The 27,917-nt window shown below is 41.0% G+C and overlaps 1 protein-coding gene across 3 annotated transcripts in view; it reads left to right on the forward strand.

Moving 5' to 3' along the window:
- Positions 1–27,917, forward strand: part of cntn5 (contactin 5) — a 356,151-nt gene that overhangs the window by 160,798 nt on the left and 167,436 nt on the right. For all 3 annotated transcript variants that reach the window (XM_017701954.2, XM_017701955.2, XM_037540216.1), the window contains 2 exons: positions 15,667–15,790; positions 18,848–19,023. In XM_017701954.2, coding sequence (XP_017557443.1) covers positions 15,667–15,790; positions 18,848–19,023 — 300 coding nt within the window. The remainder of the gene's footprint in view (positions 1–15,666; positions 15,791–18,847; positions 19,024–27,917) is intronic.

Raw genomic sequence — 27,917 nt, forward strand, 5'->3', positions numbered from 1 at the left:
AAAATTGTTAACCACTGTTGTAAAAATAAGTTAACTGTGATTGCATTTGTCAGGTTCTGTAGAGCTGAATCTTAGAACTCTGAACTCTCAGTAACTCTGAACTGACCGTGATTCACGAGACAGACCCCAGAGTTCACCTAGTAACTCCAATGGAATTGATCTTCAGTGTTCTTTTCAATATTCAGATTTTTGAGCCAGAGTAGAATTAAATCCCTGTGTTTTGGTGGAAAGGAGCTTCATGTACTCTTCAGTACTTTTAAGTTCTCTTCTCTTCTCGAGCATTTTGATGGCTCCACCAATTCACTGTGCCTTTTAATCCCTGTGTTTTAAAAACATAGCTTAGTTAAACACAAGCTTGTGCAGGTTATTTAATTAGCTCTAGTAAACCTAACATTAATTTCAGATACATTGAAGGCACGTATCATAGAAAACCTAATTTTCCTCACTTTTATTCCTCAAAGTTAAACTTTGTTTAAATGTAATATTCGCTCTATATCCCATTGTGTTCAGAATTTATTGTTTTGTGATATCATGAAACACCAAAGCACATATGTATTAGGGCAGTCTTGGGCTGGAGGTTAGGGAACCTTGTGACCAGAAGGTCGCCGGTTTGACCCCCAGAGCGCACAGTATATGACTGAGGTGTCCTTGAGCAAGACGCCTAACACCCAACTGCTCCCTGGGCACTCCAGATAGGGCTGCCCACCACTCTGGGCAAGTGTGTTCACTGCCCCTAGTGTGTGCTCGCTACTGTGTATGTGGTGTGTCACTTCATGTATGGGTTAAATGCAGAGGTGAAATTTCCCTGCTGTGGGACTAATAAGGGTCACTCAATCTAATTACTCTATCTAGTTAGTATGCTGCTTTTTAAAAAGGTTTAATACATGGCAGCCAATCAGAGCAGAGAACATTTGCATATCAGTCTTAAAGGCCCAGTAACAAAAACATCCTGTGTAAAGCAGCATTGTGCAAGAATTGGTATTTTTGGCTTTTGGGCTAACCCTACAGTCATGGAGTGTAATTCCCTTTTACACCGCTGTCGTAAAGAACACTCGAGCTATGAGACCTCCTCATGTACACTTGCATTTGTTGATGAGCAGAAGGATGCAGACTCCAACTCCCTTTCATCTGTGCGTGTATCACACAGTCTACACTCAGGATTCCAGGTATTTTTATATGTAAATAATCAAAATCATGAGTGTTATCTGTAGCATCCATATGCCTGCATTACATGCGCGCAAAGGGGAGTTGGATTCTCCCGGGGAGGCGGAATTCGGCACAGCATCGACAAAGACAACATCAGGAGAGAAAGCATTGTCGACTTACAAGGGAGATTAGTATTACAGGATTTTATTACAGGAAGTTAACCCTCTATTGCACGATGTTACCTCATGGCAACAAACTCATTTTCCTCACTTTACACTAACATTATATGTCATACATTATACAATAACATTAGACAATGAAATGGTTAACAATAAATTGGAGAGTATTAGTACGTCAATAAAAAGCATGTCATACAGTCTCTTAGTGGGCAAATGTAAACCTCTTTTTTTAACATTCAGTATCACCTTTTTGTTATGAGAATTTGCAGAAATATGTTTGTTGCCTAGAAGCAACATTGTGCGACAGTGGAATGGATTTAGCCAGTCACAAACCAGATCTCACCACTTCAGGGAATACAGCTTTATATCATTTCTTCTGATTGTCACACAATGTTGCTCCGAGGCAACATACTGGGATCCAAGCACGCCTGCACACATTTTGACTGTTTTTGAATTTATCAAGTCTGAAAAAATAAATCAAGAATCAATTTTTTTTGTGTGCAGTAGAGGCTTAACTTTAAAGGCTTCTTTGGTGTAAGATGACAAAGACTGAAAAACATTTTGCCATGAGGTCAATGTAGTTTTTTGCATGGCAGATGGAGGTTAGATGACTTATGGCATCTGGAAGAACTACAAAACTCTGTGAGGGAGGGATGACATAGATGAGGTTACAGGCTTCATCACAATCTTTCATAAATATCATTGGCAGGGATGTGTACTCTGCTATTTGATTTCCGTTGTGTTCCTGTTAGGTGCAAGACAGATCACTACAGCTAACATGATGCTGTAAAGCATCACAATTTTCGTGAGAGGTCTTGTGCCGTAGCGCCATAGCAGGTGTTCCACACCCAGAGTAGCAGTGGCAGAGATCCCATTCTCCCTGCTATAAATCAGTGTACCACTAAAATGATTTTGAAGCTGTTGTTTTGCAGTAAAATCATTACATAGTTCTGCTTTAATTGTGATACAGGTTGGAAAAAGAAAGAAATGTCATAAATGGACCTCAGGAATAAAACTAGAATAGAAAAAAAACATAAGATATGGGCCTTTTAAAGCTTCTTATGCTGTACCTTCTTACTTATGTACACACATATTGCGACCGCATTAAGGCACATTTTGTGCTGTGCCTGCTCACTTATGTACACACCTGGCCCACAGCTTCGCTGTCTGCTGTCAGATACCACCAGCCAAAATGCTTCAGAAGAGCAAGAACCAGGTGGGTAACACCCTGCATATGTGATTCATCAGCAGTGCTTAACAGCCTTGTCACCTTACAATAACAGAAGGGGATGGAATATAGTATAAAAGAGCCTCTCCAGGTGTCAGTGCACCTGCACTTACATAATACCTACTCTTTAAATTATTGGAAATGCAAGCATGCTATTATAAATCTACCTAGGTTTGCAGAATATGTGACAGTGTTGCTGGCATGTAGGGCTGCCATATAGTTCTACTGTTTCTCAGTTGCTCAGTCACTGATAAACCCAGCAGTGCAGACTTTTAGTCAATATTTTCATGATGGGTGTACCTGATGAGAGAGGGTTTTAAGTTGGTGGGTCATATCTGAGAGGCAGAGTGCATGCTGTGCTTAGTTAGTTGTCGAGAAGACGAGTTCATGCTTGATTTTTTTTTTTTTTGGGTGTAGTGGCTTTGTGTTCTTTTTAAACATAACTTGATCTTTGAGAAAGACCTGTGATTTGTGAGAAATAGAAAGGTGTCCAAATGATATTTGCTCAGTCTTTTGGGGCAGCGAAATGGTCACATGTAGTTGCTGCAATTATATGCATTAAGTGATGTGGGAATTCTAGTATATAGACCCTTAAATACATGACTTTTTAAATTAATAATTCAAATAAAATACTTTCATTACACCTAATCTATGGAAATGAACACTTTATTTAATATTTAAGGGATAAACTAATAAAGGAATGTATGTAACCAGCAAAATTATAAACTTTGCCAAATATTTTATGGACAGTGTCCCTCAATGCAACCTCTCAGTGCATAATCTTGGTGCTTATGAGGCTATGAGGTGCTGAGAGTTCCATTTCCAAAAAAGTTGGGAGGCTGGGAGGCTGTGCAAAGTGTTAATAACAACGAAATGCAATGATGTGCAAATCATTTAAACCCTGTATTTAATTGAAAAATACTATTAACACAACATAGATGTTAAAATTTGAGATTTTTTTTTTTTTTTTTTACATATGCCCATAACATCCTCGATCTGAATGAATGAAATATTCTCATTGAATACTTTGTTCTGTACGAACTTGAATGTGCTGACAACAAAACCACACAAAAATCGATGGAAATCAAATGTATTAACCAATGGAGGCCTGGATTTGGAGTCGCACACAAAATTAAAGTGGAAAAACACACGACAGGCTGATCCAACTTTGATGTAATGTCCTTAAAACAAGTCAAAATGAGGCTCAGTATTGTGTGTGGCCTCCACGTGCCTGTATGACCTCCCTATAACACCTGGGCATGCTCCTGATAAGGTGGCGGATGGTCTCCTGAGGGATCTCCTCCCAGACCTGGACTAAAGCATCCACCAACTCCTGGACAGTCTGTGGTGCAATGTGGTGTTGGTGGATGGAGCGAGACATGATGTCCCAGATGTGCTCAATCGGATTCAGGTCTGGGGAACGGGCGGGCCAGTCCATAGCTTCAATGCCTTCATCTTGCAGGACCTGCTGACACACTCCAGCCACATGGGGTCTAGCATTGTCCTGCATTAGGAGGAACCCAGGGCCAACCGCACCAGCATATGGTCTCACAAGGGGTCTGAGTATCTCATCTCGTTACCTAATGGCAGTTAGGCTACCTCTGGAGAGCACGTGGAGGGCTGTGCGGCCCTCCAAAGAAATGCCACCCCACACCATTACTGACCCACTGCCAAACCGGTCATGCTGAAGGATGTTGCAGGCAGCAGATCGCTCTCCACGGCGTCTCCAGACTCTGTCACCTGTGCTCAGTGTGAACCTGCTTTCACCTGTGAAGAGCACAGGGCGCCAGTGGAGAATTTGCCAATCCTGGTGTTCTCTGGCAAATGCCAAGCGTCCTGCACGGTGTTGGGCTGTGAGCACAACCCCCATCTGTGGACGTCAGGCCCTCATACCATCCTCATGGAGTCGGTTTCTAACCGTTTGTGCAGACACTTGCACATTTGTGGCCTGCTGGAGGTCATTTTGCAGGGCTCCTCCTGTTCCTCCTTGCACAAAGGCGGAAGTAGCGGTCCTGTTGCTGGGTTGTAGCCCTCCTATGACCTCCTCTACATCTCCTGGTGTACTGGCCTGTCTCCTTTTAGCGCCTCCAGCCTCTGGACACTACGATGACGGACACAGCAAACCTTCTTGCCACAGCTCGCATTGATATGCCATCCTGGATGAGCTGCACTACCTGAGCCACTCATGTGGGTTGTAGAGTCTGTCTCATGCTACCACGAGAGTGAAAGCACCACCAACATTCAAAAGTGACCAAAACATCAGCCAGAAAGCAGAAAGGTACTGAGAAGTGGTCTGTGGTCCCCACCTGCAGAACCACTCCTTTATTGAGTGTGTCTTGCTAATTGCCAATAATTTCCACCTGTTGTCTATTTCATTTGCACAACAGCATCTGAAATTGATTGTCAATCAGTGTTGCTTCCTAAGTGGACAGTTTGATTTCACAGAAGTTTGATTTACTTGAAGTTATATTGTGTTGTTTAAGTGTTCCCTTTATTTTTTTGAGCAGTGTATATTTGTGACCACAAGCCCATATGAGAAGTTTTCCCACATGGTAGACAGGGTCAAAACTTTGGTCCTGTCAGGCTGCAGTGCTGCACAGTTTGATGTTTTCCCTCCTCTAACACACCTGAAGGAGTACGTAATTAGCTAATGAGTTGAATCAGCTGTGTTAATGTCAGGAAACAGGACTGCAGTTTGACACCCCTGCTTTAGAGGGAATAAACGGTTGATTAACCACTCAAGCACTTTTTGGAGGCAACAAAATGGATGCCCCAGGCGACTGAATGCTTACTTGCAGGAGAGGCCCTCCTTAACATTTCCGAGGAAGACGCTTTTGCCAATATACCCTCGTCCCCTCAGTTCCCTACCAGCTTTGAAAGACTAGCCATGAAAATAACATGCAATCCGAAGCTTCACAAGCACTACCACCCTTTCTTCGGCTTGTCATGAGGAGACCTGGCATTTAATTTTTGCTTACTTCTGATTCATAGGTAACTGCAGAGTAACCGCAAAATCTTTCATCTTAGCATTTTTACACATATCAAAACACGAGCCCCTTAACCTTGAATACAAACAGTGCGGCTGAATGTGTTCTGTGCAGAAGCAACAAATTGTTTGTTTTTTGAAGGATTCAGCAGAGGGATAGCCGGCCTTTTGCCCATTAGTCCTTCTATACATCTGGTTTATGTTTAATTCTGGAGAGTTTTATTGTATTTTGCTGACAAGATGCTTCTGAGATTCCATTTTGGTGCCCTACTCGAACAAAGCCTAGCTTTTTTGTCACCAGATGACTGCTAAAGTGATGGTTTAGCGCAAAATCAAAATGAATCAGTTTTCTTTAAATATAATCAAAGAGCTACAACATGGTCTGATGTTTGCTTTTTAAGTTTTGCACCAGAGTTATGAGCAAATATATATATATATATATATATATATATATATATATATATATATATATATTTATATATATATATATATATAAATATATATATTGAATAGCTATAAGTATTAGAATCTGAGTTAGAGGGAGTTTTTGTAAGGTATGTTGTATGCAGACCTGCAAAAGTCAGGGGTCTTTTATCAAAAATGGCCTTTAAGTACAAATATATATAAATGTATAAAAATGTATAATATGTATAAAAAAGTATAAATTTTTCAGGACATATTTCTGATTAGATTATATATAATATAATAAGAAAGGGAAAGTCAAAGGATAATAAGTGAAAAAAAACAGTTTCTAAAACAGAAATTTTTAAATAAAACAGAAAATGGGACTAACAGGCATACAAGACCTGGAGAAGACAACAGCAAGGAAGGCCTGGGTTTTGGAGTTTGCATGTGCTCCCTGTGTCAGTGTGGGTTTCCACCCACAGTCCAAATACAAGCAGTCAGGCTAACTGGAGATGCTAAATTGCCCCTGGGAGTGAATGTGAATGTGTGTGTGTGTCTGGCCTGCGATGGACTTGAGACCTGTCTTGGGTGTATCCTGCCCTTCGCGCAATGACAGCTGGGATTGGCTCCAAAACCCCCCAGATCCAGAAGGATAAGTGGCTTAGAATGTGGGTATATGTAGCCTAGCCATTCGGACTAAAAAAATAAATGAATGAAGGTTGTTCTGACTTTTGGCTGAACCACTATTTTAACTGGTGAGGAGTAGGAGTTTCTGTTATAGCCTTAAATACCAGGGACTTGATAATCCGTACAGCCGTTCTGTGATTCAGTATCAGATGTATTTTATGTTATTTTGAGACAGTGGGATGCTGCTTATTGCTACATATGTTATTCTAGGCTTAATTTGCTTTTTATCATACAATACTGGAGCTGTATTGTAGGACCACAAAGTACCTGTGGGCCGTTTATGTTCTTGAAAATAATAAAGCAAGGCAAGCTTGTTGCAGTATGTATTCATGCTCTCTGTACAATACGCACAAAGACCTACTACTGCCCAATTATTCAACTCCCAACATGGAGCTGTTTTTGTATCCAGAATGTGAGAAGAAGATATCACAGTCAAGCAGGTTTTTGGCAAAGCAGTGTGCGTGGCAAAGAATCACAAGCCGCAGAAGCCAAGAACAATACCTTGCCAAGCCAAGAGAGGGATTAATGTCTTATGGACACAACGCAGCCTTCACGTCTGGAGTGCATCTGTGTGTATGAGCTATGAAAGTTATATATATGGAAGCATGCATATTGTAATTTTGCTTCGCTGATCTTCCTGTGGTGCTGTATGCTCTTAACTCTTTGAAGCAGTGTTGTTATTTTTGATTTGTTTTAATATTCAAATGAATTCATTAGGGCTATTAGTGCCTTAATAATGTGATAATGGAATACATTAATGCCACTTGTTTTTGTGACACAGTTAACACATTTTCCTAGTAACCATCCATAGTAGTGCAAGTTGAAGCCCAGCTGCATGCACACTGTATGATTGCATTTACGCTGGACAGCAGTCGCTGGAGACCTATGCATAAATAAATCAATAAGCAACAATCTAACAAAAGTCAAGCCTATATATAACAATAACAAAGTCAAGCCTCCACTGTATAGCAAGTCAAGCCTCCACTGTAACAACAATTCACAAACATATGGTGGATCATACTCAGCACTGTAGTAGCACTGACATGGTTTTGTTGTGTTAGTACAAGGGGTTCAGACAGAGCAGTGCTGCTGGAGTTTTTAAACACCTCAGTGTCACTGCTGGACTGAGAATAGTCCACCAATCAAAAACATCCAGACAACAGTGTCCTGTGGGCAGGAGGTGATCATAATGTTTTGCCTGATTGGTGTATATATTTGTCAAACAAGACCAAAGCAAACAGTAACATTGACATTCAAAAGTTCAGAATTTACACTTTTGAGAGAAAATCTCTCTGCATTATTTCAGCTGCAAATCAGATCAAATTCAGATCAAATTACACTATGTGTTTTGTTTTTTGTCATTGTTGGCGATAGTAGAGACTCATACAGGTTAAAAAAGAAACCTCTCAGTGTCCAAGTCTGTGATGTTCTTTTGAACACGGCTGAGGATTACATGAAAAAGGCTCGGAGCTACAGATAGGTGTAAATAATTCACAGAGAATGAGTGTGAATTGTGACTGAGGGTGTGGAGAAGTCACTGAGCATATGGGTGCGTAGGAGTGTTTGTGTGCATGTGTGTGTGTATGTGGTTTTTAATCTGTCAGAACATGGGTTAGTGAAGAGGCGGTCAAAGGCACGCATTATGTGGAAGTGTTTGGACTGGGGGCTCACCCAAAGCCTCATTCTGTGTAGCTTGGCTTACTTAACAGAGCTGCTAATTGAAAAAAATGATCAAGTTCTGTTCAGCAATTAATGACCTTAATGCTCCTCCTACGTCTCTCCTTCTGGATCTCCAGCTGTAAATGTCGCAGACCCTCGTCTCTTTGTTTCACCGTCTCAGAAGACGTGTGTTGGTGTATGTTTATTGTGCTGCCCAGTAGCAAATGTTATACACTATATTTCCAAAAGTATTCACTCCCATTCAAATCATTGAGTTCAGGTGTTCCAATCACTGGACTCTAGAGCAGTGGAGATGTGTTCTCTGGAGTGACGAATCACTCTTCTCCATCTGGCAATCCAATAGATGACTCTGGGTCTGGCAGTTGCCAGAAGAACGGTACTTGTCCGACTGCATTGTGCTAAGTGTATTTCAGAAGTTGGGCTCGGCCCTTTAGTTCCCGTGAAAGGAACTCTTAATGCTTCAGCAGACCAAGAGATTTTGGACAATTTCACGCTCACAACTTTGTAGGAATAGTTTGGGGACGGTCCCTTCCTGTTCCAACATGACTGCGCACCAGAGCACAAAGCAAGGTCCATAAAGACATGGATGAGCGATTCTGGTGTGGAGGAACTTGACTGGCCTGCACAGAGTCCTGACCTCAACCCGATAGAACACCTTTTTGTATTGAATTAGAGCGGAGACTGTGAGCCAGGCGTTCTTGTCCAACATCCGTGTCTGACTTCACAAATGTGATCTGGAAGAATGGTCAAAAATTCCCGTAAACACACTCCTAAACCTTCTGAAAAGCCTTCCCAGAAGAGTTGAAGCTGTTATAGCTACAAAGGGTGGACTGACATCATATTAAACCATATGGATTAAGAATGGGACATCACTCAAGTTCATATGCGTGTGCAAGCAGACGAGCACATACCTTTGGAAATGCAGTGTATGTGTATGTATATATCAACCATAACCATAATCATAAGCACTAGAGGTGTACATGGATACTTGAGTCCTCAGTATTCAGTAATGAAATCATTACTTGAGTATTCTGTTTCTGTAAAGTATGTCACTGTTGTTGGAAGTAAACCTTGTATCTCCAAAATAGAAACTTTACAGGAGAGGGAAAAATGCTCTACATTTAATGTAAGTCAATGGAACCAGACTTTTTTTACAAGTCATTTTGGGCCATTTATTTTGGTCCATTCATCATGAAATTTACACACAATGTAAATGACAACAGACATTTTTAAATTATGTCAAAAACTCAAAAACTACAAGAATGGAAATACCAGGTTTTCTTCCAACAGCAGTGATAAGATAGTTGTGGTTTTAATATTTATCATACAGTCACATTTTAAATGATCAAAGTATTATTACTAAACCACTGATGCAGGGAGATCAGTGTGATTTAGTCACAAACAATGGAGTAAAACTACCACTGTAAATACCACTGTAGTATTATTCTGTTCATAATATTCTTTGTTTTTGTTTTTAGTATTGATTTACAAGCCATTAAATATACAGTATGACTATTACAACTGTAACCGCATACATATATATATATATATATATATATATGTAACAATTAAACATGGTCAGAAGCAAACAAGACACTAAACTGTCCCTGCGGTGGAAAGCTAAATCTTCAGTACCTTTATTTAGGGAACATAATTGTATCATATACCGTTGTAATTCTTAAACTTACATTGACTCCACATCTTGTCTGAACTGTTGGCTTTTTATTTGAGTATTTTTTCTATTTGTAAACATTAGCTTATAAAATATGTGTGAAATATCACAACTGGACCTTAAAGCCACTGTTGTGCTTTTGAGGAAACATGTACACTGTTTGTACCTTAATAAACCAAACATGTACAGGACAGAACCTTTTTTCCGACGTTGCACTCGTCAGACCAAATATTCACACATGCTTGTGATTAACAGTATATATTCAGTCCTTAACTCTTACAGATTCTCAGATTTTAGAATTGATCAGTGTGTCCTTGACTGGAATTAATACAGAAATCTTTGGCTTCTTGGTTCACAGATTTCATCACCGCTGTTCATTTAATTATAGCTCCATGCTTGATGCTGTGCTGCTTTCTCAGTCAGTTCAGGATCCTCTCCAGCTCTGTTCATGTGCATCATTCTGTTCTGTTTTAAAAATTCCTGTGAAGCTACAGTAAACCTCCCTGTTATTTGGCTTTACTCCTCTCTTTTTAATGGCAGTGCTGCACAGTGCTTTCTTGGCCAGACTCTGAAAGACATGTTATTTAAAGGTCCTGTAAGCATCATCCAGCCACTCAAGCTGTGGTAGAGGAGGTCATTGTGATGACAGCTGTACAGTAGAGTGAAGAGCAGAGCCGGAAACAAGCATGAAGCAGCCGCTGCACTGGGGGATTCATTATGCATGCAGCGCAGAGCATAAATAATACAGAGAGACTTTAGATATCGAACTCCGAGAGCCACAGCAAATGGTCAGGATACGCACATGCACTGGGCCCATGGGCCCATCTCTCTCTCCCTCTCTCTATCTCTCTCTCTCTCTCTCCTTCTCCCTCTCTCTCTCTCTCTCTCTCTCTCTCTCCTTCTCCCTCTCTCTCTCTCTCTCTCTCTCTCTCTCTCTCCTTCTCCCTCTCTCTCTCTCTCTCTCTCTCTCTCTCTCTCTCTCTCTCCTTCTCCCTCTCTCTCTCTCTCTCTCTCTCTCCCTCTCTCTCTCTCTCTCTCTCTCCTTCTCCCTCTCTCTCTCTCTCTCTCTCTCTCTCTCTCCCTCTCTCTCTCTCTCTCTCTCTCTCTCTCCTTCTCCCTCTCTCTCTCTCTCTCTCTCTCCTTCTCCCTCTCTCTCTCTCTCTCTCTCTCTCTCTCTATGCTCTGTCTGTCTCTCTCTCTCTCTCTGCTCTCTCTGTTTCTCTCTCTCTCTCTGCTCTCTCGCTCTCTCTCCCTCTCTCTCTCTCTCTCTCTCACCTCTCTCTGTCTTCGTCTCTGTCTCTGTCTCTCTCTCTTTCTCTCTCTCTGTCTCTTTCTCTGTGTCTCTGTCTGTCTCTTTCTGTCTCTGACTCTCTCCCTCCCCCCTCTCTCTCTCTGTCTTTGTCTCTCTCTGTCTTGGTCTCTCTCTCTTTCTCTGCTCTCTCTCACGCTCTCTCACCGCTCTCTCAGTCTTTGTCTCTCTCTGTCTCTCTGTCTCTCTCTCTGCTCTCTGTCTCTCTCTGCTCTCTGTCTCTCTCTCTGCTCTCTCTCTGCTCTCTCTCTCTCTCTCTCTCTCTCTCTGTCTCTCTCTCTCTCTCTCTCTCTTTCTCTGCTCTCTCTCACTCTCTCTCACCGCTCTCTCAGTCTCTCTGTCTCTCTCTCTGCTCTCTGTCTCTCTCTGCTCTCTGTCTCTCTCTCTCACCTCTTTGTCTCTGTCTTTGTCTCTCTCTGTCTCTGTGTCTGTGTCTGTCTTTGTCTCTCTCTGTCTCTGTGTCTCTCTCTCTCTGCTCTCTCTCTCTCTCTGCTCTCTCTCTGTGTGTGTCTCTCTCTCTGCTGTCTCTGCTCTCTCTCTCTCTCTCTCTCTCTCTCTCTCTCTCTCTCTCTCTGTGTCTCTCTCTCTCTGCTCTCTCTCTCTCTCTCTGCTCTCTCTCTCTCTCTGTGTCTCTCTCTCTCTGCTCTCTCTCTCTCTCTCTGCTCTCTCTCTCTCTCTCTCTCTCTCTCTCTCTCTCTCTCTCTCTCTCTCTCTCTCTCTCTCTCTCTCTCTCTCTCTCTGTCTTTCTTTTATGAAAATCTTTGCTGCACCTCTGCTAAATTCAGTTGTTACTTCCATGATCCACGATGAAGCGCACCATTCAGATGCTGAATGCTAAATGTGGTCTCTTCACAGCATAATGATAATTCCTGGATAATTTTCTGTTGGAGTTGAGTTGGAGTTTATTGTATACACCCAGCTTGTACCTATATTTGTTGGCCATTTTAACAGAGACACCTACCATATAGGCAGGAATGGAGTGGCCAGCAGGATGACCAGGAGAGAGTGAGGGCCACTGAGAGAGTGAGAGAGAGAAATGCATGGTCATTTCTAATTTAGCTCATATAAAATAAATGTAGACTGCCTGGGGCTAATGGCATGTGCAGGGTGAATAATGAACATACAGGTGAGCGAAATGGGGAAAAATATGATATCACAATACACAAAATATGTCACGATAGTGAATATAAATGATGAAATGCAATTTAAAAATGAAAGTACACTGTCTTTGTGGATATCATGGCGAGGTAGGGTCACAGTTGTTGGGTTAGGGTTGGGAAGGTGTACACTGTGATTATAGTGGGCTGGTCTGTGACTTTTGCACTGTACTGTAAGCGTACAGTCAGAGATTATAAACTCAATTTTTCCAAGCGCTGTTTGCATTTGGTATCCTTAACCTTTCATCAGTGATTAGTTTCTGACCTCCGGACCACTGTTGACTGGGTGTTTTTGGTAGGTGGACCACTCTCAACAGAGGCGCTGAAGTGTTTAAAACCGCAGCAACACTGCTGTGACTGATGCACACATACCAGCATAACACACACTAACATTGGGGTGGACTGGTGGCTAACAAACTGTACAGCTACAGTCAGTATTTGTAAACTACAAAGTCCCCCTGCATGTGAACCTACCATCAAATGACCAATGAGTGTAGACACAAGGTAAATGTAACTAATGAAATGCGACTCTAGTTTGACAAACACTGAGCAGAAATGCAGAAGTTGGGAAGAAGTTGACGGTGTCTCCAAAAACCTCAGCAAACTGCTGTAGTGTGAGATATTGAGAAAGATTCTGGAATGTGCGGTGAAGTGCAGTATGGACGGACTAGACATAATTCAAATTATATTTCCGCTAAAATGGCGCCTGAACGTAATTTAATATTTCAGTAAGATTATCAGCAACTTAACTGCATCTGGGGAGAAGCGCTCATACTCATGTATTCATTAAACAATCGCATCGTTCAGTGTAAACTCAGCAAACTCCACCATGGAGGATCCTCAGAAGACTTCTAATTGGAACAACTCTTGGTGACCTGCAGAGAAACGTTATTGAGTTCATCTGCAGGGCTGCCGAGCTGAAGAGCCAGCAGACTGCCGAGCGGAGACGCTCTGCTGTGTTCGTCCAATACAACTGCTCAGCATTCTTTTGTCACGCTGTCCTAGAATAAAAGTGGTACAAACACAAAGGTTCCATGTGACGCTCTTGGTCCCTGTTGTTAGTGTGAGGCAACTGCCTTGTGAGGACTAAACATAAAGCACATGAACACACGAGAGAAGTGAAAACCCCAGAGGGAACAATTTATTGTATTATCCGAAAGGGTGACTATAAGAATTGGTCAGTCAGGCTTGGTCTGGAAGTGTCTTTGTTAGTTGCAGTGCTGGGCAGGGAAAGGCTAGAGTACATCTCCGGGTCCAGCAGTGCCTGCCCTCTTCTCGATGGCTGGGAGTAAAAGGTTCGGTTTGGCCCAAGAGTGGAGACAAAATTCAGGCTTCAACATATCACCTTCTGTTGTCACGTTTTGTAGATGCGGTGTCAAAAACCAAATAAGATTCTAGTTGAATTACTTAACAACTCATAGTTTGAGGCAATGCAACGCAAATCTTGTGGCTAACAGCTTTTAGTACTAGCTTTGTTGCTCCAGTGCAAAAGTTCGGACATCAAACATGTCTTGGCTGATCGACTATATTTGGGCCAGCAGGAAAACTGGGTGAATTAGATTTTTTTCTTGGCCAGGTTGCTTTAAAGGAAGAGTGTCAAACTCAACCACTAAAATGGCCATATTAAAAAATGTCAGCAAATCCGTGAGACAGTCGTGGTTTTATTTCATTTTTACTTAAGATAGACAGACAGACAGACTGTCTATCGCAGCAGTACAAAGTACAGTAAAGATCAAAACAAGGACAAAATGAACAGGAGGAAAGTATTGCCATACACTATTTACTTATATTAAGTAGAGATAAAATATACTAAACAATAAGAGTAATGTGTGTACAACATTTTGTCATGAGCCCAGTAGGTCATTGTTTATTCAAAATATGCCAAAACTGCAACAGCAAAATAGGCACTGAATACTTATTACATTAAATAAATTGTTTTAGGTAGTTACTTGTATTTACTGTAACTAGACACCAGGCATTTATTTATGTATTTATTTATTCATTTATTTATTTATTTATTTATTTAAACTGCTGGCCTGTAGATTGGTTTTAGGAGTCAGAACGCACACTTTGTTGAAGTGCATGCTGGGGATTGTAGTGCATTTCAGGGTGAAACGGGTTAATTAGGACTGTGTTTCAGGCCTGACTTGGGCCACAGGCCTTGTGTTTCACACTGATTTCTGTTGATGATTGGAAAGGGGGTGGGATGGATGGAGGATGAGGTGAAATGTGATATTATTGGTTAATATTTTTCTCCACCCACTGGTGCATGGTGATGCATTCTAAACTCAGATGTTTTCAAAGCATGCAGCATTCACTACACTCATTAAAAAATAATGAGAAACCAAGAATTTTGTCTTTTTTTTTGCAACATGATAAAGATCATTAAAAAATGTTCAACCTTTATTGTCTCAGTGAAAATAAAGATAGCACATCCCCAAACTGGGAACATACTTAAATATGCCATTTTATGCAGATTTTATCAGTTTAGCATATTGGAAGAAATTGTATGTTATAAAAATAAACCATAAAAAATGTAAAACTTTTGCAGAGGCCACATTTTGTGCTTTGTTTTTTCCCCAATATTTGAAATTCAAGCAGATAAACTATAGTTGTCTGTTACTTATTTTCACCCACAAAATCACAAAACATGTAATTTGACCAGGGAGCCCAAACTTCAGCCTGTTTTGATTTCAGGTTGACTTTAACAGACCTGACAATCAGTATCACAGCTTTATTACCAACCGTATAAAGTCTGAGTAATGAATAATGAGTAATGCCATTAGACTTGGACTTATAAAGCAGCATGATCAATCAAATGTCAGACATTATGGAACAAAGAGGAGAAGCACAGTCATTAAATGCAGCAGTGTTGGTAACTGGGCTTGTTATAGTGCCGCTTTTTATTGGTAAATCAGGGTTCGTGATCTGATGGTCATCCCACCATTGACTTTCTATATTTCATTATAAGTGCCTTTCTGTCTGTTACTATCTACACATCACACGTTGGATGGTTGAGGCTGGTGGTTGCTGAACTTTGTATGGCCTTTCAGCACTCTGAGATATGTGCAGTCTTGCTGTTGCTATGGTTGCAGGAATGGTAGTCCTGCCAGTGCTCATTCTAGCATAGGTTATGCTTAAATTGAGCTGGTTAACATTCAGTTTGGGAAGGAAATTTGAGGGCTTTTTTTGCATTGTTTTGTTTTCTTGTCTTCAGAAAGCGAAGAGTTCGGGCCAGTGTTCATTCAGGAGCCTGATGACGCCATCTTCGCCCTGGACTCAGAGGATAAGAAAGTCATGATGAGCTGTGAAGCAAGAGGAAATCCTGCTCCCACCTACAGGTACAGGCCTAATAATTTCATTAACAAGGATAAGTATGATTATAATGGATAATAAATGGCATTTCATCTGAGTTCTGAGCTTTACTTCTTAATTCTTAGTTTTTAATTCACCTCTGCAGAGGTGACATTTCAGATAAGTTTGCGGTGATGCTGTGAAGGGTTGGAACTTTTGAAATGAAATGCTATCATTGGTACTTATCCCAGAGATGGGCCAGGCCTTGTGTTAAAGGGCCACAATAGTGTGGGTGCCTGATTTGGAGTGGATATTACAGAGTTTTGGGGTATTTTTTGGGGTGGTGATGGGGCGGGGTAGAATGTTAATTATCTAACACGTTTCATGATGGAGGAGTAATAAGATCAATGTAAAAAGACCAGTGCTTTGTTCTTTACAACATTGGATATACGACATTATTTCAACAAAATCAATCAAAATCAATTCAACATAATGACTCAAAATCTTAAGGAAAAAATCCACTTATTTCAACATAATCAGTCAAAGTCTCGAGAAAATGAGACATTGTTTTGACAGCTAGTTAAAATGTAGAGAAAGTAAGACAATGTTTGAACATCATCAGTCAAGCCTCTATAAAAGACATTAAAAATCAGCCAAAATCTTAAGAAAATAAACTGTTATTTGGGCATGCTGCTGTCAGAAGCAGAGATGAGGGGTAATAACAGTATTTTTCACTTCTAGCTGGAGGGAATGGGCTTCCAAATGAATAAACTCTTCTGCATTGTTCCTGATTAAATATATTCTAGAAAAATTTGAGGCATTTTCACCGATCTCCTCACATGATGAATTTGTTTTATGGGAGGCTGAATGACTTAATTGCGTAACTATCCACGCCTTCATGCTGTGTTTATGTTTGTTTTGTGCCAATTCAACCTGCGGTATTTCAAAACAGGAAGCAGTCCAATACGGTTCACTTGCAGTCACCAATTAAATAAAAGCAGCTAGCACACAAATCTCAATCCATTGATTAACAAATGTCAAATCATCAAACTAATAACAACAGAGAAATGTTCATCAGTGCTGCAACTCAGGGTTTAGCATGCTAAAGTATACCATGCTAAAGTTCTGCTCACCCCAGAGCAGGTTTGATTCTGGCTAACAGAAGCTTTGCTGGCACAAATTTAGATCAAAATGATTCAAATGTAGTTTGGATCTGTAGTTTGTTAGCTATGCTAATACTAGCTAGCTCAGCTTTCCTAGTTAGCAGCACTCTGTAGTTTAACTAGTGGGCTACAGATCTAAACAGTGCAACAATCAACAGTATGGGTTCAATGACTTGCTGGTGCTCTGATGATACAGGTGTAGAGTAAAACGTATGTCATGTTGTGTCAAGTGCAGGTTTGCTTTATTAGCAGACTAAATGTGATGCACACCACGGTGCAGGTTTGGTTCCATTAAATTGTGCTCAAAGAACACATTTTAGGCTATGTTCACACAGCAGGCATAAGTGGCCCAAATCTTATTTTTGTTTGGCACATTATTTTGTTTGTTTCACATTATCTTTTAAATGTGATCTGTATGTGACATCAGTCTGAACCGATCACTAAACTGACCCACATGCACAAAAGAACAGAGCTTCGCACTGCTTCACGCGGCTCATCCAGAGGTAAACAATCATGACTGCCAACGAACGCAAGTCGCTCCAAGAGGATCAGCTTCATCTTAACCAGCATCACAGGAGCCATCATGAAGCTTCACTGACTGACAGCTGGGCTCATCATCCAGAAAGTGTTCAGATGTAAAAAGGGTGCAGTCACTTATTTGGTTCGCGTCCTCGGATTCTTTAAACTTTGCTTTCAGACTTTTTAACTGTTCTCTGATGCTGCAGCCTCGTTCTGCTCTGGCTGTGTTTGGACATTTCTTTCCAAATCTCTTTAAACACAGACCAGTTTGGATGAGTCTCTTTTAATTTTTGCACAACAACATCAGCCTAAATGTTTGATGAGGTCCCAGCAATGTGAAATTATGGTGAATATCGAGTTGCATTGACATAGAAGTCACATGAATTCCATTCTGGCTGTTTAGACTGATTTGCTTTGCAGCACATTGGATACGTATCATCTCAAATACAAAATGAAAATGTCAGATTCAATGTTTTTATCTGTTCACACTGACACACAGAACACATCGGTGCCACATATGAAGAAAAAGATCGGATTTGGGCCACTTTTACCTGCTGTATAAACATAGCCTATGAGGACTCGTATCCAAGAGCACAAAGTCACGTGACTTTTATTGAAGGCCAAATCAAATGAGTTTTGTGGGGTGTTGATATTAGCCTGTTATCCACTACTGAGCCATTGCCCTTTATAGTTTTTCTTCTATATTTTCTGGACCTAATTTGGCAGCGAATGGAAAAAGAAACAATAACTACACCAGCACAGAACCATTTGGCTCTTCAGTGAAAAAGAAGCCATTGTGTATTAATGCTATATCGTTGCTGGCGGAACGAAACCTCGTATTTCCATTTTCAACATTTTTCAGTTTTTGACATAATTTGAAAATACCTGCTGTAAATTTCATGATGAGTGGACCAGAATAAATGGCCCAAAGTGACTTGGAAAAACATCTGGTTCCATTTACTTACATTAAAAGTAAAGTAGCTTTTTTCCTTCTCCTGTAAAGTTACCATTTTGGAGATACAAGGTTTTGTTCTGACAGCAGCGATATGTTAATGTACTGGGGATCACTTCAGGTTCACAATCAGTTCATCTATTGGCTTTTTCCTGGATGAACCGCATAGGACGAATAAAGGGGCTGCTCAGGCTAATTGATCCTGTCTTGAAGTTTGACCAAACTGGCGCACAATGATATGGTTTAATCATGGTTCGTAATTTAGATCAATATCACCATCAAGCCTTTTAATGCATTCTGTCAAGCTATTCAGTTTCCATTGTGAAATACTGGTTTTGCATCAATGAAGAGTAAAGAAGCATGATTTGTTATTCCAATATTCTATTAGTATCATACCAGTTTTGCTTCCAGTAATGGTTCCAAATGTGCCACGTGTTCTTTCACGAATCACACCTCATTGTGTTTTTCAGTTGGCTGATCAATGGAACAGATGTGGATGTAGAGGCGGATTTCCGCTACAGTTTGATTGACGGGAACTTGATAATAAACAACGCCAGCGAAGCCATCGATTTTGGGAAGTACCAGTGCAGAGCAGAAAACAGCATTGGAGCTGTCCTGAGTCGAGAAGCCCTCCTGCAGTTTGCCTGTGAGTAGTTGTTTGTTTTGGACCTTTCGAGATGCAGCCCAGTCAGCTACATAGTCTGATATGTGCCGGGATGTTCTAAATTAGCTCCTAAGAGAAAGCTTGAACAGCAGTACGGCCAGTTTTAAGAGAAAATAACCTCAGGCCCGTTTTGAATTGTACAAATGTTTTGGGTTTTTTTAGCTTCTACTTTTTCAATTATCAGATGCATTTTCAGTGTGAAATCTTACCTGCCGGTAAAGATATGATCAAAGAGAAACATGGTCTTGTGTTAGCTCACCGAAAAGCCGCTTGCCGCTGTTTTCTGCTGCATCATCCACAGCACCTCCAGTCACACGCTGCGTGCCGGAGATTAGTCCTTTTTAAACATAAACATTTAGCTCACGGCTGCCTCTTTGTATCTGCTTAATTTAAGCCATGCTAGGCTGGTTCCGAGGGAAGATGAAGTGAGGTCAGCCCCACGGTTGCTTGGCTGCGGTCTTAAGAACAGGCCCGGGGATTGTCCCTATTAGCTGGGAGAGTGCCCTTAGCGCTGCGGCTCAGTGGTGAGAGAGAGCAGAAAGCACATTTCTTCCCCTGGTAATCCCTTGGCTTCGCTCCAAAACATCAGCACAAGCCAAGGAAGCGTTCAGCGCCGGGCCAGAGGCACAATGCTTAGTGGAAAACACATTGTTAGTTTTCCTTACAGTTTCCCCAGAAGCAATGGCCATAATAGCCTTATTGGCATGTCTTCAGGGAGCGTATGCTTCACTATTTCCTGCCCACAGAGCTCTTTTTTGGAGGGAAAGAGAAAACACATTGTAGCGTTTCATGTAACACATTCTTATTGGCGAGCCAGACTTGTAAACACAGACGGCAGATACACACCAGTCAGGCATAATATCATGACCAACTCCTTGTTTCTACACTCATCGTCCATTTTATCAGCTCCACTTACTATATAGGTGCACTTAATTGTTCTACAGTTACAGACTGTAGTCCATCTGTTTCTCTGATACTTTGTCAGTCCCCTTTTACCCTGTTCTACAGGGTAGACCCCCGTGGACCCTCACAGAGTTGGTACTATTTGGGTGGTGGATCATTCTCAGCACTGCAGTAACACTGACATGGTGGTGGTGTGATAGTGTGTGTTGTGCTGGTACGAGTGGATCAGACACAGCAGGACTACTGGAGTTTTCAAACACTGTGCACTAACTGTCCACTTAGTTTCTCCTACCTTGTCAGCCCACGTTGTAGATGTAAAGTCAGAGACGGTAGCTCAACTGCTGCTGCACAGTTTATGTTGGCCATCCTCTAGTCCTTCATCAGCGGTTGGACGCTGTTGGCTGACGTTTTTGGTTGGTGGACTATTCTCAGTCCAACAGTGACACTGAGACAGTGAGATGTTTAAAAACTCCAGTAGCACTGCTGTGTCTGATCCACTCAGACCAGTGCTGAGAATGACCCACCACCCAAATAGTACCTGCTCTGTGAGGGTCCATGGGGGTCCTGACTACTGATAGAGAAACAGACGGACTGCAGTCTGTAAGTGTAGCACTATAAAGTGCTCCTATATAGTAAGTGGAGCTGATAAAATGGACAATGAGCGTAGGAGCGAGGAGGTCATAATATGCCTGATCAGTGTATTTAGTGAATTATGCCTGATCAGTGTATTTTAGCTGTGGTTAGTTAGGAACCACGTCATTACAAGCCTCCTCTCAGCTTCATGGGCTGTGGTATTGATGAAGACTTGTTGGTCTGTGTAGAATCTCTTGCCAACACAAAGGATGTGCACACCCGCATTTTCATTTCTGCCCACCTCCAGAAATGGATATCACAGACAAGATCTCTAAGCCACCTGAGATTTCTCTTAAGCTTTCTTATGAGTTTGCTAGCTCAGTGCTGCTGCTATCATATTCCTACCACTAGTGAGGTTCAATTAGCTGTTTCCTGATTTCATCAGACTCTTAAAACCAGCATGGAAGAATTGTTAGTCACCCAGGAGTGGATGGTGTGGCTTCTCTCAATGTTTTGTGTTTGTTTTTAACTTACTCCATTGCATTGTTGCCCTGAGCGTGCTCATTAGGTCTAGGCTGAGATTTTTGTAAAGCTGCTCTGTGAGATGCTGCTTCAAAGACACTATATAAACAGTAGGACTGCAGCTAACAGTTATTTCTGAAATCTATTGACTGTTATTCTATCAACAGCTGTATTATTTAAGACTGTAAGCAAATTGAAACTTAAACTTTTAGGTCTTTGTTACCTAAACAAAGAATTTGAAAATGTTAGGTTTAAATTTTAGTTGGTCCAAGTTTTTTTTATTTATCTTTTTATTTAGTTGCAAATGATTTGTGGCTAAAGTAAAATTTTGAATTGTGTTTTACATTGTCTTATGCAGACTTATTATCTGATATACCATCAATTTAAACAGAATTACACAGATTTTGCCTCATAAAACCCTCTTATGAACCTCATTGCCATGACATTGTTTGAAAATATGTATTTTAGGCTAAAAGCTTTCCTCGAAAATATCTTAAAACAATGTTTTCCCATCCCCAACACTGTGAACAATTATCACTCGTACATTTCTGTAGAAACATTGTCAACTTCAGCGACTCGAGTGGTGTAACTGTCAAGAGAGAGATTGTGGGTCCAAACACTGGATGCCACAGAGAAGACAAGGTCCCAGCAAGTTTAGGAATTGAGTTAAAAAAATAATCTATATTGTTTGTCTAATCAAGCTGAAGTGCTAAAAATGGAAGCTTAGGAGAACTTTTGACTAAACTAAGAAGTTTGAGTTGGATGAACCCTGGCGCCTTCCAGCTGTGTTAACTAAAAAAGCACTGAAAGAAGTACAGTTTTTGATGTAGTGAAACAACAGAAGCTGTATTGCCTCCTGTGCTTCCTGAAGTGTTCTGCAGTCAGTCGGGATGAACACATGAACATGAACATCATACAAATATTAAAGGGTATTATAGCTATAATAAAATAATACAGATTTACTTCAGCAGTTTTCATAATCCACATAATGCTTGCAGCCAGAATGCATCTGTACTGTCAGTGAGCCTCATGCATTTGAATCCCATCACATTAGAATTGTGTGTTTTCGAGTCTGAGGCGTTTTCTGCAAATCCTTGCCAAAGCCCAGTTTGGGTCATTAGTTGGGTCTCTGCTATTGTCTCGAAATGGAGTCTGGTGAGATGGATGTGTGTGTGGTAGTGCTGATGGGTAGCTGTGAGATAGATGGGCCCCCCCGCTTCCAGGAGCAACGAGCATGCACTCTTACATCTGTGCCGAAGTGGCTATGCTTGAAATAAAGAAACTGAACAGGCTTGAGTGTAACTCCGTAGGAATAGATGTGGGTTTCTGCCAAGTTTCTGAAAGTTTCCACCTCTATTTCCACTTTGCCAAGACTTCCCATGAACAACCTGTTCCAGTTTTGGCGTCCTTGCTTCCTCCCTGGCTTTAACCTTGCTGTGTTCTCCTTGGCGGGGAATGGTAGTCTGTCAGTGAGACAAAGGAAAGTCCCCTGCAGAAGGCATTGGGATGCAGAGCTTACCCATGTCTCTGCATAACGAATAGTGGCCATTTATCACGCTGTTGGAAGCTCAAGGATCCTTTCCTCTTATTGGCATGGGGCAATCTCCTGCGCCTGATCGGGCACTCCATTCATGCTCAGTAAGAGGTCAGATCTGAATGAATTAAGCTTTATTTCTGAGGCTTTTCACTCAAGACAGCGCTCAAACTGAGTTACATACCAGTCAAGCCTTTATTTACAACCTGGGGTAGTAGAAATAAAAACTAAATATCATTTTTAACAGTTCAGTATTTACTGTGTCCACCCTTCACCTTTATTATAGCTTAATATTCTTTTCACAAGGTTTACATTCAGTTTTTAAAGAGGAACATTCAGTACTGTAGAGGTCTGGACTCTGGGGTGGTCAGTCCATTGTTCTGAGAGCACCAGCAGCTTCTTTGTTTGATTTGGCAACTTTCCCTCTTTTTCGTCTGTTTATTTTTGTCAGTAACAACTTCTTGACAGCTACTTATCACTTTTGTTGGAAGAAACCCCTGTATCTCCAAAATGGTAACTTTACAGGAGAAAGTTAAAACATACTTTACTTTTAATGTAAGTCAATGGAACCAGACTTTTTTCCAAGTCATTTTGGATCATTTCCTTTAGTCCAATCACCATAAAATTTGCATACAATGTAAAGAGCAACAGGCATCTTCAAATTGTGTCAAAAACTAAAAAACAACAAACATGGAGATGCAGGGTTTTCTTCCGACAGCAGCCACATCCTTTCAGACCCATAGTGTTGTTGTCTTCTTACAGTGGAAGGATGGGCAGAAACATCTGTATTTTTTTTTTTCTTTCAGCTTTAAAGCAAGAGTGGAGCTTTAACTACTGTTTATATGATGGTCTATCAGGTCTGGCATGGTTGTTAGGTGTCTCATTTACTCTGTAACGTACACAAGTAGATTATTTTGCATCTAATTTCCGCAGAAATATCTTCTGAAAAATTAATGTTATTATCTGTTTTCACTGGAAAATTAATAAGTAAAAAATGGTCTCTGACTTTTGCATATTATTTTATATATGAAGGGATAATCTGAAAGCACTTTTTATGTCTGTAAATATTTGTGGTACATAATCAGTAACATTAGTTCAAGCATCTAAAGTGCCCCAGTAAAATCTCTGTCAAGTAACTAGCTACTGAGAGTCGTGCAGCCATGCAGTTGGCCTTTACGTTAATGGATGCAAACAGCTCCTCTGTGTAACGTCAACATTTAGCTTGCGACTTTTCATCTGGTGTCTTTGATTGAAGAGGTAGGCCATGTTTCTCACTGATGGTCAGCATGTTTGCTTTCACGAGTACCACAGTCTCCTATCTTGGCCAGAGATGCCTGAATCATCCTTTGTAGAGGGATCAATCCCCCAAAAAACCCTCTGCCAGGGAAACCAGTTTGAGTGGAGAAAGTATCCACCACCCTGGGAGTTTTAGTTTGGGGGAGGGAAAAACTACAGAAAAAGGGATGGGAACAACACAAGAACCGTGGGTTTCAGTATTCTGCCCGCAGCTTGTGTATTGTGCCTACCATCCTTTCCCTGTTGGACCTATTTTTGCCTCTCTTTGTTTTGAAATTCTGAGAAGCTGAACTTCTAGACTCAGGCTAGTTTGCAGGCCAGGCTTTGAAGGCTACAGGCAGAAGGGACTCTTCTGATCTCGCTTCTCTCGTGAGAGCCCTCCCTCTCGCAGCAGACAAGCAGGAGGATGCGACTGTGGATTTGAGCCTCGGAGACGTGGCAGCGCTGTATAAAATTGCGCAGGGGTGCTTCTCTCACCGTTCATGAGCTCTACTCCCTTTGACCACCAAAAACAGAGACACCAGGAGTCCTTGAAACACGCCTCTGAACTGTAGAACAGCTCAATTTGGATGGAGGCAGAGGGAGAAGGCCTTGTCGGATTTACACGGCCTCCCAAAGTGACCACGAGAACAGATGTATTGGTGTATATGAAAACAAGTGTCTGTGGTTGTTTGCAAGAGAAGTATTAATGTGAGAGTGAGGCACCGTGCCTTGAGCTAACTTGGGTTATAAAAGCAAAACAGAAAGCTTGTTGATGTTTATTATCTCAGCTGTCTCACATGCAGCTGTATCCTTAGCAGGATCACTGAATGGAATTGAGAGAAATTCTTTTCTGGACATACTGTATTCAGTACTTCCTTAGACTGACAGATGAGTACCCAAATGAGAAAAGCAGATTCACGTTGAATAGCCCATCTGTCTTCTCTCTTTTCCTCCATATTGCTGAGAATGGATGAATATCGATTCCTGTAGATGTGTCTCACATTACAGATTGAGTGCTAAGAAGAAAACGAGAGGACCAAGTCAGAGCAGAGAGAAAAAAAGTCAACAGATTTTAATCTCTTTCCTGTCTTCCAACCGAAAACTCTGTTTTTTTTTTTTGTTTTTTTTTGTCTCACAGAAAGCCATGGCTCGGGTTTTTAACAGTCGTGTAAATTACGTCAATTTTACTGAGACCAGCTGTCTTTTACAATTTACTGCTGCCATTAAGGTAGGAAAAAAAGAAGATGGCAAAAAGATAAAAACTCTGTCACATAACCCTATTCACCATTTTAAGGACCTTAGCTGTCTCAGAAAACGTTATTTATTTCATTTTTTCACATCATCCGCAGAGGAACAACAAAGGAAAATCTATTTTCCCATTTAGAATACAGCAGGGCACATTGATTAGCTATAATTCATGTGTCGTGAGTGAATTGACGAGGGTGGATAAGATGCTGATATGGAGAACAAGGAAGAGGAGGTGACAGGGACTGGGAAATCAATAGGCAGCTTCATGACAAGAAGGTTCAGAAGCTTCCCATTCTTACTGTGCCTCGTGACAGCTTGTTAGAAGAGATCACCCTCCTAAGGCCATACATTACACCCTGGCCCGCTTCCATTCCACCCCACCAGCCGTAATGTTAGTGAGCAGCAAATACTTGGTGTATTCCATAAACTATGATGGGCAAGCAGCTGCCAAAAGAAACAAATTAGACTTACCATCCTGTGGAAATGCACCAGTTCCATTTTTTTCCATAGACCACAGAGATTCGTAGTGCCAAACCACAAGTATCTGCCACAATTATCTGCCAATAATGAACACTATAATGAGGGCAATTATGATGCTAGTTTTTCTGTTGTAATATCGTCTGGATACCCAAGTATAAGCTCTGCATGTGGTTGTATTATGCTCTGTGTCATTCTTGTCAAGTTTATTTATATAACACTTCTCACAACAAGCATTGAGGCAATGCAGCTTAACAGAAAGTCCAAGCCCCCCTAAGCATCGCCAGTGGTGACAGTGGCAAGGAAAAACTCCATAAGAGCAAGAAGAATAAACCTTGAGGAACCAAAACTCAAAAGAGAAACCCATCCTCCTCTGGTCCGCACTGGATAGCAATAGTAACACGAGCAAGATTCTTGTCCATCTGAAATCATGCTCAACATTATCTGAACACTATTACATTAAATGTGTTCCATTTTACAAATTAGGGCTTGGGCTGTACAGTCATCTAATGTTAAATGTACATTTTTCAATTTATTTCTTTTAATACTACTATAAATCAATCAATCAATCAACCATTATTTAATCATTGAGGGTGGCCCTCATTTACAGTGTTGCCAAGTTGATACAGAACAGGGGACTGATAATCTTATGTTCTTAGGAGAACATGCAAACTCCACACAGAGAGGACCCTGGTCGCCCGGTCGGGGAATCGAACCCAGGCCCTCCCAGTTTTTGCGACAGCGCTACCCACCACGCCACCATGCCGCCCAAACAAACAAACAAACAAACAAATAAATAATAAAATAATGAAAATAAGATACTAATAGTAAAACATCGGGGGAAAAGCAGATTTTTCCAGTTCAGGAAAAACCTTTCGTATCTGGTATTCGGTCTAACCTCTGGAGCGAGTCTGATAAATACGATTATATACAGACATCATTAAAGTACTATATTCTGGCATAAATAACCTGGAAAATTTGTAGAATATAATCAATAAATATTTGTTTTAGCAATGGCATTAATATATGCCTGAAGCCCTGTTTGGAAACTGCAGGACAGGGCTAAAGGCTTGTCTGTGTTTACTCTGACCCTCTATCCGTCATTTTATCGTCAAGATCTTCTCCAACCCCATCTCTGTCTGTTCATAAAACATGGCAGAATCCGGTTAGTGACCTGCACTGCCAGGTTCTAGTAATGAGGTGGAAAAAAAAAAAAAACACACTGTGCTGCCAAAAAAAAAAAAAAAAAAAGTCAGAAAGCGCATCAAACAAGAATTAACACTGGTAGTGCTTTTCAAAGATGAAGGGATTGTTACATGCGCAGGGAATAAGTTAAGGACGTTCCTCCTGGACTGATTATTTATATATATATATATATATTCAATATATTGAATATATATATATATATATATATATGACTGCTGGGATAGGCTCCAGCACCCCCCCGCGACCCTGACGGAGAAGCGGCTTGGAAAATGGATGGATGGATGGATGAATATATATATTCAATCCCCTGAGCCAACAGTATCTGACTGAATTGCCCTAGAGGAAGACACCTAACCCCCAACTGCTCCCTGGGTGCTGAGAATAGGGCTGCCCACCGCTGCGTGCAAGTGTGCTCACTGCCCCTAGTGTGTATGTGATGTTTCACTGCACGGATAGTTTGAAATGCAGAGGTGAAATTTCCGTGTTGTGGGACTAATAGATGTTTATGTAATACTAGTTAAACTCCCATGCAGAAGCTAACTAGATGAGGTTAAATATGACTTCCTATAAGTTTTCCATTCTGCCCTTAACCCTTCATTTGTCTAATTACAGCTCATTACAAAGAATAAAACGACAGCAAACATACTCAGGACTCTTCTACTGCAGCAGATCGGCATAAACTGAATGCCAAGTGTTTATAGGCTTGTAACTTCACTCTTCTGCCAGACAAACGAGACACAGCAGCTCTGGCTGCTATCTAAAGAAGTGTTTGGAGAGTACTTACATAGATTGGGAAAAGAGGTCTGTCTGAATAAGTGAAATGTAGTGGCTTTGAGTTGATGGGCAGGAATGGAAGGTGAATCCATGGAAATCCATGGTGAATCCATGGTGTAAAAAAGTCGTTTCAGTGCTGTTGTAGTTCATCTGTTTAACTGCTAGATGTTTGCACATCTTCAGTCTTGATTCGTGTGCATTTATGGTTTCACGGATTTATCAGGGTTCATAGTTTATGAGTATTGACAAAAAAAATTGATTAACTTTTTTAGAACAAGAAAACACACAAACAGGAATGTAAATCATGTTTTATCAGATTAAGCAAAATAAATGTTCACCAATTCTTTGATAATTGCATTTT

The sequence above is a fragment of the Pygocentrus nattereri genome, chromosome 7 (genome assembly GCF_015220715.1).
Source record: "Pygocentrus nattereri isolate fPygNat1 chromosome 7, fPygNat1.pri, whole genome shotgun sequence".
NCBI lineage: Eukaryota > Metazoa > Chordata > Actinopteri > Characiformes > Serrasalmidae > Pygocentrus > Pygocentrus nattereri.